At 41.1% G+C, this 18,657-nt stretch overlaps 2 protein-coding genes across 5 annotated transcripts in view; one reads left to right on the forward strand and one right to left on the reverse strand.

Moving 5' to 3' along the window:
• map7d3 (MAP7 domain containing 3) overlaps positions 1–2,193 on the reverse strand; it is a 33,971-nt gene extending 31,778 nt beyond the window's left edge. For all 4 annotated transcript variants that reach the window (XM_062525219.1, XM_062525217.1, XM_062525215.1 and 1 more), the window contains exon 1: positions 2,083–2,193. In XM_062525219.1, the coding sequence (XP_062381203.1) occupies positions 2,083–2,128 (46 nt within the window). In that variant the 5' untranslated portion in view covers positions 2,129–2,193. The remainder of the gene's footprint in view (positions 1–2,082) is intronic.
• A 7,975-nt stretch (positions 2,194–10,168) lies between these two features.
• On the forward strand, positions 10,169–18,603 carry adgrg4a (adhesion G protein-coupled receptor G4a). Its single transcript, XM_062524320.1, has 13 exons — positions 10,169–10,293; positions 10,767–10,896; positions 13,371–13,480; positions 14,143–14,347; positions 14,550–14,715; positions 15,502–15,640; positions 16,355–16,455; positions 16,647–16,768; positions 16,885–17,153; positions 17,351–17,456; positions 17,680–17,957; positions 18,131–18,232; positions 18,370–18,603. Exons 1-13 carry the CDS (start codon positions 10,200–10,202, stop codon positions 18,501–18,503), a joined length of 1,956 nt encoding a protein of 651 aa, XP_062380304.1. The 5' UTR covers positions 10,169–10,199; the 3' UTR covers positions 18,504–18,603.
• The last annotated feature ends 54 nt before the right edge of the window (positions 18,604–18,657 follow it).

Consider the following 18,657-nt stretch of genomic DNA (forward strand, 5'->3'; position numbering starts at 1 on the left):
CGCCATAAGACCTCTGAAGATCCCTCACTGAGTGGGGGTAGTACTGAATACTAGTTTCACAGACTCCTCACACATTTCCTTCTTTGGACTCACATTGGACCATTCTCTGGTACGCCTGGAACTGCACAGGACAATAATCTGAAAATAGAGAGCACTGAGAGGCTTGCCTAGAGCCCCAATCGTCTGACGGCACCTCTAAATTACAGTGTATGTGTGGACTCTCACATTTTTGTGGACACGTGCAGAAATGCGGAGGCTTTGGCCGCCCATTAAGACGGGAGCTGTCAGTCTCATGTCCAACAGGCTACTCGGGCCTGGGAATTTGATGCAGACCATGCTCTGTCCACAGCAGCCTTTAAAACCACCATGACCTGAACTAACAGGCATTTCTACACTTCTGCAACGGAGATGGCTGCAGATAGAATCTGTGAAACAAGCAACAATAACTGCTTTGGGACAATACAAATTGTGGAATTAAATATTATGTTCTTGGGATATTGTAACAAGGTAGACAATTAGTTAAATTAGAGCAATTCAGGGATGTATCCATGATGGCTGCATTCATCAGGGGAGAAAAGCTAGCCTTGAACAATGCGTTGTTGTAGTTCGGAGAGATCACTGACATGGCAGATCCTCTGCTAATGCAACACTGATTCCATCCAGGAGCCTTGCAGATTATCAAGAATGTAACGTTAGGTATCTATGATGAATGACCACCACACAGTTTGTATGACAAAGGCATGCATGACCTCAGACTAAAGACAACATCCCACCAAATGATCTAATGTTCAGTGAACGTGTTGAGTTTATTAATGGAGCTTGCTGTAACTGTGGTAAAACGATTTCACTGGACTTCCGCTTCATACATTGTGGGCTAAGTGGTTCTTACACAACAGGATGACATCAGTGATACGAGACATTAGTATTTCATCAGTCTCGAGGAGATACAACAGAGTAAAGTTACCAAGTAAATTACAGGCAAACATACCAGAACGTTTTACTGTCAAACGTATCCGATGACAGACAGGCTATGCCACTAACTCGGTAAATACAACGACGGGGGGAAATGTAAAGTATTCAAGGATAAAAAAAAACAAAACAAAACACCGGTTCAACAGTCAGCTTGAAGACAGACTGACGTGTTGATCTGACAACTGACCGAAAGTGTGACGACCGCTCGATGGTCCTCAAAGAATGGCAACAAGCTACGTGGAGTGCTCATAAATCTGTCCCCGAGCTAACGTTAACGTTATAGCTAACGCCAGAGAGGATTCCCCTGCCAACTTCACTCCAGCGCCAGTTTATAGTTTACCGGCTAACTGTTGAATTAACTTGACAGAAAACATTATTACTGAATTACGGGAATAATAACCCACTGCCGATCAAGTATTAATTTACGTTATGCTATTTCACTTGGCTAACGTAAGGTTAGCTCAAATTATTTCAACAAATAGCATGGACGACAGTTCACAAAACGTCCTATCAATCAGTTTAAAGTGCACACATTTAGGAAGATCTTTACATTTTCTCGAAGTATTACTTGGAGACTATTGAGGACATTTCAGGCTGAGCGTCAAACTATTTCCTATTTCACTAATAACAAGCATCCCTTGTGGAGCCAGGGCGCCAGTCACTGAAGTCAAAACTGTGTCAACCGGCCTCGTAGCTCAAACAGAGAATTCTTGCCTCAATTAACATGAACGTTAGCCAGCAGCTTGACGGATATGTCCAACTTCGCTAACTTGACACACTAGTCCTGACTTGAGGAGATTGCAAAGATTCTCTCATCACGAGACTGCATCCGGAGTGCATAACATTTCATTACGCTTACTAACATAACGCTATGTCCAAAAGAAAACTTTAATGTACCAGCCGGTAAGTATTACTAGCCAGTCAATAAACACTGAACGTCAGCTAGCTAGCCACTACACAATTTAAGCTAAAGCTAAGATTGCTAAGTTATCCGGAAAATAACAAAGGAGCAACTCTACAGAATATCAATGGAACAAACTTTAGACGTTACTCACAATGACAGATACCTCTCAAAATATCCCAGTCATGCAATAAAAACAGATTTCTTACCCATTTGGGCTCGCATCCCTTTCAGAGACGTTGCACCCTCCGCCATTTTTTACAGAAGTTTTCCTCCTTTCCCCCCTGACACATTCAAGGCGCGCAATAATACACGGGGACGTGGACAGCTAAACAATGGCAAAGTCAGTGTACAGGAGCGACATCTACTGTCAGCAACTGTGACAAAAAGGCGATTTGACCCATTTTTTGTCCAATGGTTTTACTTTGTCCTTTGGTGGTTCATAATAAATAATAATTAGGCTATCAAATGCATTTTGTGGCGACCTTACATTATTTTTATGTGTAAGTAGTCATAAGAGACATTTCTCTGTTGATACTTTATAGGCTTCCTGCGACAGCCTGGCAGAATGAGGAGTTACATGTCAACAGTCTTACTTGAATAGGGCATAGCTAGTTGCCTGGCCAGTAAACAATACATAGGCCTAAATACACATTGGCCTAGTAGCCTAGCCTACACCGGCTTCAGCCTAGGCCTACATACATTACAGTGTGCATTGTTTTTCCAGTTGATCTCAATAAGGAATTGTACTATTGTTTACATAACTTTATATAATTTCAAGTTTAGTAATCGGTATAAAATACTGACCGATTTTGCACAAACAGACATGCACAAACAAGTAAGGGAGCACATTTTCCAACTGTCTTACCGATTTGAAGCTGTTTTTATAGCTGCAAATACACCGAAACTCCCTTTCATAAAAACCATCAACAACATAGTTCTGGTTCCTCTCACTATATCCACCCAACACCACCATTCCTTCCAGGTCTCAGCCCATCAGGGCCTCTCATTCATTTTTCATGGCACACTACATACTTGGGTCCAGTTACACGTGTCTAAATTATGCAGTAGAGCCCATGTTACTTAACACTCACTTGGGTACCAGTGGTGGTGTCACTATAAGGAGATGTCATGATTTTTGTCACAGAATACCAAAGACTCCAAAGCGCTAAATGGACGATGCTTCCTTTTCCAGTGTGCCTGCCTTCACATCCAAGGGTCTGATCAAATCAAGCTGGTTGTTTCCTCTAAAAAATCTTGCACTGTAAATGCATTGATTTGAAGATCTCATATGATGTATATCTTTTAGAAACAAATCACAGGTTCATCCAAGTCAGTCATTTAGTCAAATAAGCTGAGATGAGAAATAAAATGTGACTAAGGCAAGTTTATACTCGTAGCAGATGGATTAGTGATACTTGCAATACAACCTAGCAAGTAAGATGGAAATACACACATTATTAGATGGCTTGCCTGCTGTTGGCTGATGCCGTTTATGCTGGTAGTCCTTATATCTTTTTTTTTTTTTTTTTTTTTTAAACATTTTTATTCAAGCCAGCTGCATCTCTTTTGACCAACAGTAACAACTTCTAGTAACACTGTATCCATCTAGGGTTGCGCTGGTCTCTTCCTCATTTTCCCAGTCCTCCTCGCTGGTGGGGAAGGTCATAGTGTTGACTGGTAGGCCTACAGCATATTTTTTTAGCATATCTGATTTTCCAGCCCTTTAGTTTTCCTCCATTTTCCGATCAACACAGGTGACCATATGTTTAAACAGTTCCTATATATTTCAAGGAGATTTTTGGCGCTAAACACAGCAGCTCAGGTTCAGGACGCAGCCGAGCTGGAAGTCCTGAGGAAGCCAATTACTATTGAGGCGAACTCAACTTTAGCACTAGAGGGCAGTGAAAACAGCGGATTGAAAGTGGTTGAGTAATTACAGTAACAGCTCTTCTCAGTGCAATGAACATACTTAGGCCTACAGTATATCGTCTAGGCTATGTCAAGATAGTCTGACTATTTTGTCATGCTGTCAATTTGATAGTTTACTCTGTAAGTATTTTCTAATGAACAATGCGCAAGGCAGCACTATTTTTTTCAAAACTACAAAGTTACATTGTGTGTGGAGGGGTCGATTGCAAGAAAATGAAACACCCCTTGTTTTATTTATTTCGTCACACACAAGTGACGAAATAAGGCCAATTTGTTCTATTGGCCTTATTAGACTATCCAGCAGGGAATCAGTAGTGCATCTTGACCAGCAGACATTTTGTACAAAATCAGTTGCATTGATGTACTAAAACATTGCTATTTGTTCAAGATGGGGGGAAACTGCTTTATTGATTCTGATCTGAGAAAATGTGCCAAAGCAACTGAGAAAAACTGTAAAGTGTGAGAAAATATGTGGTGAAAAGTCCATTTCTACAGGCGTTTACATAGCTACAGCTGCTTCATTTAACAATAATCAAATAATTAAAGACTCCTGGATTCTGCCACTGTCCGGTTCATAACAAATACCTACATCATTCTTCAGATGAACTGAGAAGTCTGAACAGTATGATTACAGTTTTTGTCGATTGGTTTGTACTTGTGTCAACTCTGACATGTTTTTAAAACAATTACATTTTTTCTCGATCACTTAATGCTTGCGTTGACTCTGACATCACATTGTCAAAGCAGGTCAAAGCAATCGAGAAAAACTGTAACACTCTTACTGTAATGGTCTGCATGCAACCTGCCATTGAACAACCCAATAGGATCACGGATCACACACACACACACACACACACACACACACACACACACACACACACAGGCACACAGGCACACAGGCTACATCCCATTTCCAAGTCCAGAACACAATACTGAAATGATTTATTAGCTATTGGTCTCCCATTCTCTCCACTCTCACCCCAAAGAAAAATAGAAAAATGAGACAGAAAAGCAGAGCAATCTTCCCATAATCTTATCCGATTTACACACCTCTTCCTAACCTTTGAGGGTGAGGTCTCGTGAAAGCATGAGCCATGTCTTTACCAAGTTTATAGCTCTCGTCTCTCTTGAATGAAGAGTATTCATTCAAGTATAATTTATCAATTCAAAATGGGAATTACATCTAATAGCCTACCAAAAATCTCCTGTTTCAGAAGAGGAGACAACAATACACAGGGGCTCTCAGTGACAGTTGTGAGGAGAATGGGGATCTTTTGGCGGTGCCTCTGAGTTTACTGCTTTAGTGGAGCTTAATGAGTAACCCAAAGTGAGAAGGCGTGGAGCATAACGTGAAGAAATGGTCAACCACAGCCAGAAATGTGCCACAGTTAGGATACACATGGTCAGTCTCACAGCTTACTGAACATTTGCATTTGATCTGGTCACAGAACGAGCTTAGATTTGTATTTGGAGCGCAGGGATGTCCTAATGCAGTAAGTAATGACAAGTGATGACTATTTATGATTTTGATTAGTCTGTTCTTAATCTAACCACAAAAAAGGAAACAAAAAAGTATGCTTGCTGGACTAGTTTCTCAGAAATGTGTTCTGTATGTTGTTCAGAATCATCACGAAATGGAACCATTTGACCATTTGTTTTACTGTTTTACTAGAATGGAGATGGACTTGATACGGGTTCATATGTCCATAACCATTTGGTTATGGATCACCAGTCTTCATATGTGCTCAGGTATTTGAAAGGTTTAAGAAGTCTGAAAATACTGTCGTCTGGCTATGTCTGCATGGTATTTGACATCTATTTCATCTAGAATTGCTACGTCTTGCTCTATCAGTCTATTATAAGTGTGTTCATTTTTTCCTCAAGTAATTGCACTTTCAAGCTTTTAAAATAATTTAATCCTGATTCCAATCATAGAATACGAGCAGTCTTATACATGCCAATTGAAAAAAACAAATGGACAGTTTAGGATCTCTTAAGTTAAGGTGAGATAGGTGATCTGATATAAGATAGGACACAGTCCTGAGTTTAGGAATTGGTTCAGTAATGGGAAGATAGGATGTTTAAATCTTTGAAACTTAGGACAAGCAGGATATTTTTCTGTATTGAGGCCCCTGATTCTTTTGTCAGGTTCACCAAGCCTGAGTTACTGGGGGAGGAAGGTGGATATAATGGGACTGTCGTGTCACTGGCAGCTGAGAGACCGTTGTGTGGTGCCTGAGCTCAAGGAACTGAGCGTTTGCATAACCTTTCAGCGGGACATCGGCACGCCCGACTGGACTGCATTTGACTACAAGCAGCGTGGCAAGCTGACTGAGTTGGGCCTGATGGGCAGCAGAAAGCAGCTGAAGGTCTGGCTCTTTGGAGAGGAGAACAGGGTGGAGTTGGTGGAGGACCTTGCACTTCACCAGTGGCACACCATCTGCCTGACCTGGTCAGCCACAGCCAAGCAGCTGCAGGTGTATCTCAATGGCAGCAGCCTCAAAGACATCCCCGTCAACGGCTCGCGACTGGCCGGCTGCGGCATGCTGACTCTAGGGGTGTCGCACAACGTGCTGGGGGGCGTCATGACCTACGAGACGGGGAGGGAGCTGATGGGGAGCGCCACGCTCTTCCGCATGTGGAGCCGAGCGCTGGCCGGCGCCGAGCTGGCTGCCCCGCGGTGTGTGGAGGGGGATGTGGTCAGATGGAGCCAGCGGGACTGGGTACTGGGAGATCAGTCTACCGCCTTCTGCCAGACTGAGCCTGACTCAAGCCTCATATGCGGTAAGAAAAAACAATTTTACACCAAATGTTGCCATGCATCCAGCCCAATGCATAAAATGTAAAGGATATAATATGATTCATTTGTACTCCGGACCATACAGAAATGGATGTACACTAACCAGTACAGAACTAATAGTCTGGTGAATCATGCAGAATGAATGAAACTAATCTGAAGCTCCAAGTTACTAGTTAACTGACTGGCCTCATTCAAATCCAGGGAGAGAGGAAAAAGAACCCTTTATGGGAAATTATATGGACAATAAATAAGTCCTTGCACAAGCATGTTCAGTGTTTCAAAACAACTTCAGTTGTCTATATGTCTCAGTATGCCTTAGTATACCCTGAATCTCATTGATTATTTCAAGATCTTTAGGATGATGCCTCATGTGTGTTTGTTTATGATATTCTCCAGTGTGATACTGTACATGACCTGAGAACAATAACCACACCAATATATTGAATGAACTAACATTATGGCATATGAAAACTCTCAGAATGGCCGAAGTATGAGATCGAAATGATTGTTTCCATCGGATCAAAGCCGAAAGCAGAAAAGCTGAAGAACATTTTACAGGATTGGGTAAGGGAGATTAAATCATCTAATAGATTGGTCATGAATATTATTTGCAAGAGTTGTCATTAATTCATGGTTGTGAATGTATTGACTCCTTGATGCAGTTTAAGGATACATTCCACTCTAACATCTCAGTTCATGGCATATACATCTCATATTCAAGGTACTGAAAGCATATCATTTTCATTCATGGTCATATTGCTGTTCATTCCAATTCATAATGAAATATAGAGGCACACATGTATATTCATGGTATTACCATGCAATTGTGTTTCAAACTAGGCAAGCACAGAGAATGGGCGAGAACCTTGGAGAAAAACAGGTGGAGATGCAGGTTATTATTGAGCTTCCATTCCATATTCCACAGTGAATAAAAACAATGTTACCTTGACAGCATTAAGCCACTCAACCAGCATGATAAGGAAAATGATCAACAGTCAGCAACAGTCAGCAGCAAATGTGAACACTGCTAAAAAAAAGAAAAAAGTTTTTAGTAAGATTTGTGTAAATATCAGAGAATATGGGGCATGCAAATGGTTTCATTCGTTAAGATGATGGGAAAGCAAAGCCTTTGCAAATGACAATGCCCAATGACATGCAATTTTTTCTTTCCTTTTTTTGCTGCAGGGAAACAGAGTATCATCCAATGGAACCACTGCACGAAGGTTACACCTCAAAACACATATTTTTTTTCTGTTTTAAGACACAAACCTAATGTGTATAGTGTTGAAATCACGTATATTGGAAGCTAGTTTATTCCAGCTATTTTCATGTGTAGGTATGACTGCTTGGTCCATGTGGAGGTCACACCTAAGAAAGATGTGTGGGCAGTCCAGGAGGAGATCCAGTGGCGTCTCTCAACTCCATATCACCATATCGATGGTGCCGTGAAGGCCATTCCTGGTTCCCTTACTGTTATTTCTGTTGGTAAGCTTAATTCTTATATCTAAGGCTGATCAGTTTCTAATGACTAAAGGCAACCTTTAGATTGGAGTGCTTACACATTAGCTTTGGCTCCAATGATAGTTCCCAACATGACCATAGACCTTGGATAGTTGACTGGTAGTTTTATAGCTGAGTGTTTTCTTTTCTTTACTTGTCTATCTATGACCAGACGAATTTTCCAATAAGACTGACAGTTCTCTACATACCACTGGTTCCCCAGCTCTGTCTACTGCCTCTACCACAGGTGAGTGTCCATCCCCATTCAAATGAGATGCTTTCATAGAATATGGAAATCCTACTTTAGTTGAGTATGAGCTCTGGGTCCATGAATAGTAACCGAGATATCTTGTTGAAGTTCTTCACATCTGTTATATCCATTATACAAAATGCTGTGTAAAGGGATCCACACAACGATGGGTTATCTAAACCCAGCAGAAAGGGTGGTTTATTTAACCCAGCATTAACATAATTTAATCAAATTTACGTAATGTTTGGTTTATATGTAACACAATCTGTTGGGTTAAATGCATGTTTAACCAGTGGCTGGGCTGATTGAAGAGACAGCTGGATTATTTCCCTCAGCAAATCCACTGGTTCACTTTTAAAACACAAGACTCTGCTTATAAAAACTAAAGTTATTTATCTACTTACTGAAATATCACACATTCTCATAACAGCTTTTAGTAGCCTAAAGATCATCTTGAAAATGGCCATGAAAATGGCAATGAAATTAATCAGTTCAACAGAATTATTAGTTTACTCTTTTGTAATGTTATGTTACCTCTCCACCATGTAAACAGACAGATTCCACTGTCAATTTAGGGTAAGGTTCATACCTGTAAATCAAAGGAAAAAGGCGTGGATTAATCATGTTTTTTTTTACATTAGTCAGTAGTAATAACAAGAGAGGCCTATGGAACTTCATATCAAGACATGAGTGATAATCAGTTAATGATGAGGACAAATATAACAAATCCATCAGGGCACATAATGTTAGCACAGAGCACTCTGAAACCATGACCACCTAATATTGTGAAAATAACACTGAACTTAAATTGCTTTCAATTCTTGAGGGCGCCTCTGTCGTTGTGATCTACAAACGAACCGAATCATGTTGAAAGTCTGTATATTATTAAGGTCATAGACATGTAAACATTTACATGCATAAAAGTTATGTAAAGTTTTTAAAATGCAATCTGTTGTGAATATGTAATGTGGTTGATGGTGGTGAGTGCTCCATTATACAAAATGCTGTGTAAAGGGATAAAAGTTATGTAAGGTTTTTAAAATGCAATCTGTTGTGAATATGTAATGTGGTTGATGGTGGTGAGTGCTCCATTGTACAAAATGCTGTGTAAAGGGATCAGCGCAACGATGGGTTATCTAAACCCAGCAGAAAGGGTGGTTTATTTAACCCAGCCTTTGGGTTTTCTTTACCAGCTCAGCTGCCATCATGCACTTCCGTGCCCTCCTCGGTTGCAAAGGAAATTCCTGATGCATGTAGCCCTGACTACACAGATGGGTGTAAGTGATCCCTCAGCATGGAACATGCCTTTTAATTAGGCATGAAAATAATTGGTGAAATATTCAACTCAATCACAAGTATCAGATTTATTTGAAAAAATGTAAAAAAGTTAATGGGAATAATAATTTGTCATGATATATTTCTCAAGTTTTCCAGGACACATTTTACAGAGTGATAATGAATGCAAGCATCAACATCACACCCACCAACCCAGGGAACTCCATTCAAAACTGGGTGAGAGAACCAACTGCAATCTCACCATAAAAATAATGTAATATTCTTATCAAACGTATTCATTGATTGGTTATTTGTGGGTTTCAGCTAAATGATACACTGAATCCAAATCGCATGACGGTATTAAACTTTGTGATGACGCCAGAGTTGCCCTTGTAAGTGACCATTTACCATGCTGACTAAAGACTGTACACGCCAGTGAATAAAGCTGACATATCTATGATCACCATCTTGTTTTTATCAGAGCTGAGATTTCAAAGAAATTCTTAATCCTCCACAGATACAGCTGCTCATTCCATGTGCAGGCACAATCTCTTAATGTGAACGAGACTATGAAGCTCATCTTAAGCCTTCTCACAAAACCATACACCACTGGCTTTGAGCATATTGAAGTCCTACCTGGCCACATTAACATCTCACACATAGGTATGTTATGTGAAGCAAAGTCAAAACTGCATCATACCCTCCCAGGTTGGTTTGCTCTGATGTATTAAACTCAAAGTCGTCCAGGTCAGCCAACATGTAAATGTGTTTTTCGGACCAGATGACTCAAATACACAGATTTAGGCTGGAATGTGTCTGGATAGAGCATCTGGACCTCTGTACAGAATTAGCAAAGTAATCTCTGAAGACCAACAAAAACAACCTCAGTATCAAATATCAAGACCACACATACAGGATCTCTGAATATTAACTCAAAATTCAAGAGCAAAATTAGAACCTATCGGATGATTTATCTGTTCAGGGCCTTCCGTGCTCACACCTCACACCCACACGCTGAAACGTTTCAAAGCAGAGGCAGAACTGGCACTCCACCCTCCATCAGTTGATGCCGTTCCCCTCCCTGGCCCGGACACTGCTCTCATCTCGTGCCCTTCCTGTTGTGCTCGCCCCTGCAGCCCCAGGCTCCTGCCCCGATGACGAGCAGCACACCCTGCAGGGCCTCTTCCTCTGGCCCAGCACGGTACCGCAGGACAGGGCCATCGTCCTCTGTGAGAAGAACCGACGAGAAAAGGCTACCAGGTTCTGGTAAGGGACTCACGGGGATAGGAAAAGGGTTTATGGTGTGTGCAAAGGAATATAATCTTTATAGTGTTTGTAGTACGCAGTGACTATATCAGATCAGGTTGTGAATGATGGCAATTGAACTGGCTTGAATGTGGAGAAGGCAAAAATTCTCCTCCCATTGCAAACTATTTTGAAACCAGAGCAAGTTGGTAGCAGGTTGTGGCCTAGGTCTCAGAAAGGGCAGTATAGTATGCATCTGGACTGGTAGTTTGCATCTGGACTGGTGTCTGTTCTAGTATGAATGAGCTTATTTGCCCCTTGCCCGTCACTTCATAAGGGAAGTTGTCTGTTAGTTGCCTATGACAAACAGATAAGATAATGTTGGTGATTGGCTGGCCATTGTTTGGCTTCTCCCAGTCAGGAAATTGGTAAATTCATTATAAAATCTCTAACCAAACTGTAACTGCGTTTGCATGACATTATTGACAATCACTCTGTGCTTGAAAGCTATATTTTCACACATTCTTTTTAAATGATAATATATAATGTGTGTATCTTCACTGAGCATGCATTTCAGTAGCTATAGTCCTGATGGCTGCTGTTGAGAAGATATAGTAGCCATATGATCTAATGAACTGTTTGAGGTAAACAATGCACCATGTCAGATATTACATGGATATTATTAACCTTATCCACAAAGTTTACATTTTATTTTCATTAATGCAAGGTTCTCCTCATGAAACACATGTGCTCTTGGCATATGAAGTGAAGTATTTACAAAGAATGACGCCTGTTTCCACTGTGAGTGCTGTGTCAACATTCTCCAAGCAAGCCTCTGCTGAGTCACTGTGCACACTGTTCATTACAGCACACAGCATCCCACTCTGCTGAAATATCAACCTACACCTTTATGAAATTTACACTAGTTTAGCTTAGTGGAAAACATTCATGGAATATATGAATCCTCTGTTGCATGGTGTTATCGTATGGTAACAACTAATTTATCTTCTTTTTTTTCTAATTGAACTCAAGACCTATTATCTAAAACCTTTACTATTTACTTGTGAGAAATAAAGGTTTAGGTATATTACCTCAGAGGCCATCCAAGCCATGCCCATGTGTGCCTATATGTATGAACCCTACAAGGGAGCCCTATAGGTCAGGTTGGCCCTTGTGTGTGGGACCCTAGATATGGATGAGGCTGGAGAAGTATGATAGGCAGATGTGTGAAGTGTGTGTGTGTGTGTGTGTGTGTGTATGTATGGTATGGATTTGTAGACTAAAGGATTACTTGAGTGTGCAGCATCACTACAGTTCAATAATAGGCACTTTGACTGAGATCGAACCCTGTAGATATTGGAAAATATATCTAAAAATGTTAAATATAAACATGTCCCTACAGGTAGGCTATTTCTTTTTCAAGGTGGACTAAATGAAGACTACCGTATATCACAAAGACATTACATTAAATTCATTCATTCAGCAGATGCCTTTATCCAGAGGGACTTAAATATGGATTATACCAACTCAGAGTTGTGCCTTGCTCAAGGGCACAATGGTAGACCACCCAAATAAGATAATATGCTTTATAGCCCAAAATGCAATTCATTTTCTCAATTTTCTTTGATTTCTATGATTTTAGGACTGTATCCTAATGAAATAAATCATATGAAAATCTATGCAATTGAACATTGTTACTATATGGTACAAAAATGTACCATCCACCAACCCTCTTTAACATTTTTAGAATGTTTTTATTTAGATCATTTTTAGTGAGAAAAAAATACATTAAAACATGCACTTTACACATGGTGATACAATAGGTTTAAAGGTGCAGTAAGCGATTGTGCAAGAAGTCGCATTTGTTTATGTTTATATTCCAATTTCATAGCACATGCTTTTGTCCAAAGTATTGTACATTATATCTTAACCAAGGACCAAACAAAAGTCACCAGAGAGGTAGCTCAGTATTCCCAGAGAATTCCCACTCAGGAATTTGGTTTTGTTTGCCTCCGTTTTACAGAGCTTGGGTTATCTACTGTACAAAGATGTTTGCTGAATGTGTCAAACAATATTAGGGGCTTAAAATGGCATACAATCGCTGAATGCACCTTTAATAATAACGTGTAATTAAATGAGTGGGTCCACATAGTTTATTGGTCTGTGCTGATGATGACTGCCCAAGTAATAATGGCGTTGTTCAAACTCATCTCTGGAACATTGGGCCCAGAGGCTGTAAATTCAACCAGGCAAATATGCACATGCCATTTACTTGCAGAACAGCTTGTACCCTCGGCTGATGATCCACAGACAAAGGTGCACATCATCACAGCCCATGTTTTGTGTAGTTCAACTCAAAAGCATGATCTAAGCTAAAAAAAAAAAAAAACCTCTTAAAAAAAACCTTATGGAATTTTATCCTCTGCATAAATATTTGGTCTGAGATAAAACAATGAGTAAAAATACTAAGAATTCAATATTTGATATTCCCTCAGTAAACTGGATGGCATGACTGAAAAAGCCATGTGGGAACCTGCAGATCTGAGCTCATGCAAAAGGATTGTGGACAACATCGCTGACTTGGACAAGGTCATTGTCACAGCAAGTAAGAATGGTGCATGTGTTCACACTGGCCTCTGGCTAATTCAAGTTCTTGGATTTGAAAGTTGAAAAGTTTAGATTCATTGATTGTTTTTATTGAGATTTTTTTTAAGACCAACACTGCAGATGCCTGAAGGATACCTGTGTCTTCTGTGTATTTTGATACTTTGTAGTGGATGCTTACCACTTTAAGGTCTAAACATGCTAACAAAAAGAGCACAGTGATGTTATGAATACTACATATTATGCGTCTTCAGTTATAGGGCCAGAGGCATTTTTTGTACAAAGATTCTGGTAACACTTTACAGTAAGAGAACACAATTTAGCATTAGTTAAGCATTAATAAGGAATGATGAGTTTGTTTACTGCTTGTGAATTCATCAAGAGTTCAATATGTACTGTACACATTAGGAATTCATCATTTATAACAAAGATAAACACATTGATAACACATACTAAATAAGACTATATGAGGAAAAGCATACAGTATTTGTTAATCTTTAAGTAATGTTGAAAACTTGTTGATACTTGTTGATGCTTAACTTGTGCTTAATTAATGCTAGATTGTGTACCCTAGTTGTACAGTGTTACCAACATTATTTTAGTGCACCAAAAATCATATCATTATCAGACTTTTATTCAATTGTTTGGTCCTGTATTCCTTAGATAATTCCGGTGAGGTAGTGGACTTGATCGGTATTTTGGTCAGTAACCAAACAAACCTCAGTCATTCTGAGCTGGACACTGTGCTGAACAAGCTGGATGATGTGGTGGCCATTGGCCCAGTCTCCCCACATATGGGAGAGAATATCATGGAAATCCTCTCCGACATCCTTCATTCCGAAGCTGATCTGGTTTCTTTTACCAACAAGTGAGGCTGCATGACTATGTGATTGTACTAACCCACAGCTATTGATTTAGATGATTACATGTCAAATTGAGAATTCAGAAAAAGAGCTAGTTTTGCTTTCAATATAGGTTTCTGTATATTGTTCTGCCATTGCTGCCATCTGCCATTGTCGACCTTCTGGTAGTTCTTACTTTAACTGAAAATCTCTGTTGGCTTCTGGCAGAATCCTTGAAGTCACAGAAAGTGTTGGAGATAAGATGGACTTTAATGGGGAGACTCACAACATGACCGTCCCAGCGATGGCCTTGCAGCTTGTCAACGTTAATTCTAGCCAGTTCCGGGGCTTGACATTTGGTGTATCCTCGTTCGCAAGCGACAATTCCCCACAGGTGAGAGGAATCAATCCGTAGTGTTGGCATAAGGCAGGATTGAGAGTGGACATGGTCATGAAACTAGTTTACTTCACACCTCCGGAATGACTACAAGCCACATGATTCACCTCTAGATTAATGAGCTACAGCTTGAGGTTGGAGGGCATCCTCAAAGGCAATGTGGTGCTATGTAAACATCCATCTAAATGACCCTTGCCTAACAGTATTCATAAAGAGTTAACCTACTGGGGGCACATCAATAAAACTAACCCACAGTGAGCTGGCCCACTGACTCATCATGGCTATTCAATTTGACCTCAGTGTGAACTCTCAAGGTGCATGAACTCATAACTGGCCATAGATTTTCATACACTAGTTAAAGGATTACAAGCTAATATTTAAAACTTAAGATACACTTTCAGAACCTCCCACTCACCACAACACTATGACACTTTTGTATGCCTTCGTAAGCAATTACTTTTGCTATCATATTCAAATTCATTTTGATAGTACCGGTATATGTTTATGTGAAGGACGGATAAACAAATACTTGTCATACTCACAAACCGTCCTGGCTATGCACTATTGATATTTGGGTGAGAACATCCAATGGAAATGGACTGTTATACTGTAGTTCAGTCAGAGTATAAGAGTAACAAGGTAAAACTTGCCGTTTTTACTTGTACCCTTTTGTTCAGTGGACAAATAAATATACATCAAATGTTTCAAAATAAGCCACCGTTTTGGTCTTCTGCATTCAGGAAGTTTGCACAAATGATGATTTGCCTCTCTGGTCTGTTTTAGATTTTTGTGAACGAGACATTTGTGGAGAAACCTCTCACAGGGGCCGTGGCGTCCATCTCCCTGCCCTCTATCCTGGAGACCTTCTTCCCTCAGAACAACACCGCCAGGCCCCGCATCCAGTTCCAGTTCTATGACTCTGGTGACCTATTCAAGGTGTGAAGCGGAACTAGATTTTCACCTTTTTATAATTCTCAATTTTCAACCTTTATACAATTAATTTTATTTTCATCAGTGTTTTGTCTTTATGAATGAGTTATACAGTAAAAAGTCCCATTTGGTTTATTCGAATAAAATTCAAATTCAGATTTTTTCATTGGCAGAGTCCTCATGATAATATGACACTAAACACATATGTGGTGTCAGCTAGTGTCACCAACATTAATGTCAGCAACCTACACCGACCTATCATCATCACTCTTCGCCATCTGAACCTGGTACAGGTATGTGGGTCAGCATGAATCTATATAGGGACATTAGAACAATTGTAGTTAGCATTACTACTTGTTGTAATGACCAATCAAGTATCGCATAAACACATAAACTCACACACACAATTACATATTTTTATGAACTTCCACATAATAAAAGAGAGAGCAGGATTGTGCATGTGTCTAGAGGGATGAGGAAGCCCATCACTCTCTCCACTTCTGTAACAGGCTCAAGACCAGCGGAGGTGTGTCTACTGGGACTTCAGCAAGAGTGGTATATGATCTCTCTAGATTGTTCCACTTTAGAACTAATATTTACCAACCAAACCATATTTGGGTTTATGACTGTCTGGAAAATACATACCGCACACTTTGCATACGTATGTTGGCGATGCTTGCTAACCTATAGTGTGGTGTTTGCATAGGTGGTGGAGGCTGGGAGAGCCAGGGGTGTGTGATTCGGAGGACCAATGGCCTCCAGACCACCTGTCAGTGTAACCATCTCACCCACTTTGGAGTGCTGCTGGTGAGCTTCACTGGCACTCCGCCTCCTCTCACATTTCCATCTCACACATACTCCCCCCCTCCCCACCCCCTCAGCATGCCCATCATCTGAACACACACATGGGCCTCACTAAGAGAGTGATTTCTTGGAGAGTCTTCACTAAGCCACCCTGTGTACTTACTGCTCCATACGCATTCGTATCTTTCTCACAGGACGTGTCCAAGGCCCCAATCAGTGAGTTAGATGAGAAGATCCTGGTGGTCATCTCCTATGTAGGCTGTGGCCTGTCCTCCATCTTCCTGGGTGTGACCCTGCTGACCTACTTGGCCTTCGAGTGAGTGACTCCTCCACGTGGACTGACCAGTCCAGCCCTGATCAGACCAGTCTGGAAAAAAAAAGAACGTTGCCTTCTGTAAAACCTGACCTCTTAATTCCAATCTGCTGCTGTAGGAAACTGCGTCAGGATTACCCGTCCAAGATCCTGATCAACTTGTGTGTAGCTCTGCTGGGCCTGAACCTGGTCTTCCTGGTGAACTCCTGGCTGGCCTCGTTTGGCAGCAGAGGTCTCTGTGTGGGAGTGGGAGCGATGCAGCACTTCTTTGTCTTGGCCTCCTTCACGTGGATGGGGTTAGAAGCCCTCCACATGTACTTTGCCCTGGTGAAAGTCTTCAACGTCTATGTGCCCTCATACATTCTCAAGCTCTGTGCTTTTGGATGGGGTAAGAATGAATAGATCAATGCTGTACAGTATATGTTAAATAAAAATCATTGTAACTCATTTAAAGTAGTTTAAAATGTAGTTCCATAATTGTGAAACACAGTAGTGTCGGCTGAATTTTCAAAGATATTTTGATGAAGGCTTGAATTTGAAATACAATGAACTACAGAATTGATTTTGTTGCCTTTTTTTGTGCAGGGTTACCTGCTACGATTATTATCCTGATCCTGGCTATAGACAATGATGTCTATGGCAATGAATGGGATGATGATGCCCTAAACCCCCTGCAAGACACGTCGCCATTGTAAGTAAGACAGATCATTCCTATCAGTAGTACTAAGAGAAGACCTTCATGAATCAGTCAGGATATGTGACGTGTGACATGTCTGATGAGGAGCCGAAGTGCTCGAAGCGTCACTTTAACTCAAATGAATGAAAGTAAACGGAGAGCAAGTGTGCGGACCTTCTGCTTCATGAATCAGTCAGGATTATGTGGTATGAGTAACGTCTTGATTTGCCTCCACCAGCTGCTGGGTGCAGAATGACGTTGTGTTCTATGTCTGCATCGCGGGCTTCATCGTCCTGGTGCTGCTGTGCAACGTGTCGGTGTTCGGCGTGGTTCTGGTCCAGATCCGTAAGATGCGGGCCAACAAGAGCAGCAGCACCAGCGGGGTGGCTCATGACCTGCGCGTGGTGGCCAGTCTCACCTTCCTCCTGGGCCTCACCTGGATCCTGCCCTTCTTCAGCTGGGGGCTGGTCGCCATTGTGTTCACATACCTCTTCGCCATCCTTAACACCCTCCAAGGTAGGACATCCTTACTTTTTGGGGAAGAGAATTCATGTGCACTCGAAGACACTGTTTGTAGAAAGAAAGGGCATGAAAAAGGGGGTCGGGGAGTCTTTACCCCACATCAAACTGATCCCGGGACTGTTCTAATGAGGTTAATAATACATTAACTAGATGTTACTTTTTGACAGGCTTCTTCATATTCGTCTTCCACTGCCTGATGAAGGAGAATGTTCAGAAGCAGTGGAGGATCCACCTGTGCTGTGGGCCCCTCAGACGAGAAGACTACTCTGGTAAGGGAGCATTGTCTGAATCTGGAGCTGGAGCGTGGTGCACAATATGATCACTGAGACGCTTATACACAATGAAATGCAAAATAAATAATATGGTAAGCCATTTTGATCATATCCTCAATAAAATGATCTTCCAGACTGGAGCCGCTCCGTGACAGGTGGGGGCCGCGGAAGACAGGTGCGCTCTCCATCGGTCAAATCAGAGGACACCAGCTCCATGAGGAAGATCTCGGACACCTCCACTTCAAGTGTCTGTCAAATGATTGCCTGAACTGACACACTCCTCCTCCCAGCCATGTGTTTTGGTAGATGGACTTGAAATGCTGTTAAGTTTTAAGTGACTTGTCTGGTTGATGTGGAAATGTGTTCGAATCGAAGAGCATCTTCAAGTAAAGTAATGTCACTGTTGATGTCTGTGAACTTAA

The sequence above is a fragment of the Sardina pilchardus genome, chromosome 21, assembly GCF_963854185.1.
Source record: "Sardina pilchardus chromosome 21, fSarPil1.1, whole genome shotgun sequence".
Classification (NCBI taxonomy): domain Eukaryota; kingdom Metazoa; phylum Chordata; class Actinopteri; order Clupeiformes; family Clupeidae; genus Sardina; species Sardina pilchardus.

Excerpts from the sequence above, each read along its gene's own strand:
- adgrg4a (XM_062524320.1), top strand. The coding sequence starts at position 10,200 with ATGAAGCTCATCTTAAGCCTTCTCACAAAACCATACACCACTGGCTTT. Across the intron at positions 14,716-15,501 it reads CAAGCGACAATTCCCCACAG|ATTTTTGTGAACGAGACATT; the intron begins GTGAGAGGAATC and ends GGTCTGTTTTAG. Across the intron at positions 18,233-18,369 it reads CAGACGAGAAGACTACTCTG|ACTGGAGCCGCTCCGTGACA; the intron begins GTAAGGGAGCAT and ends ATGATCTTCCAG.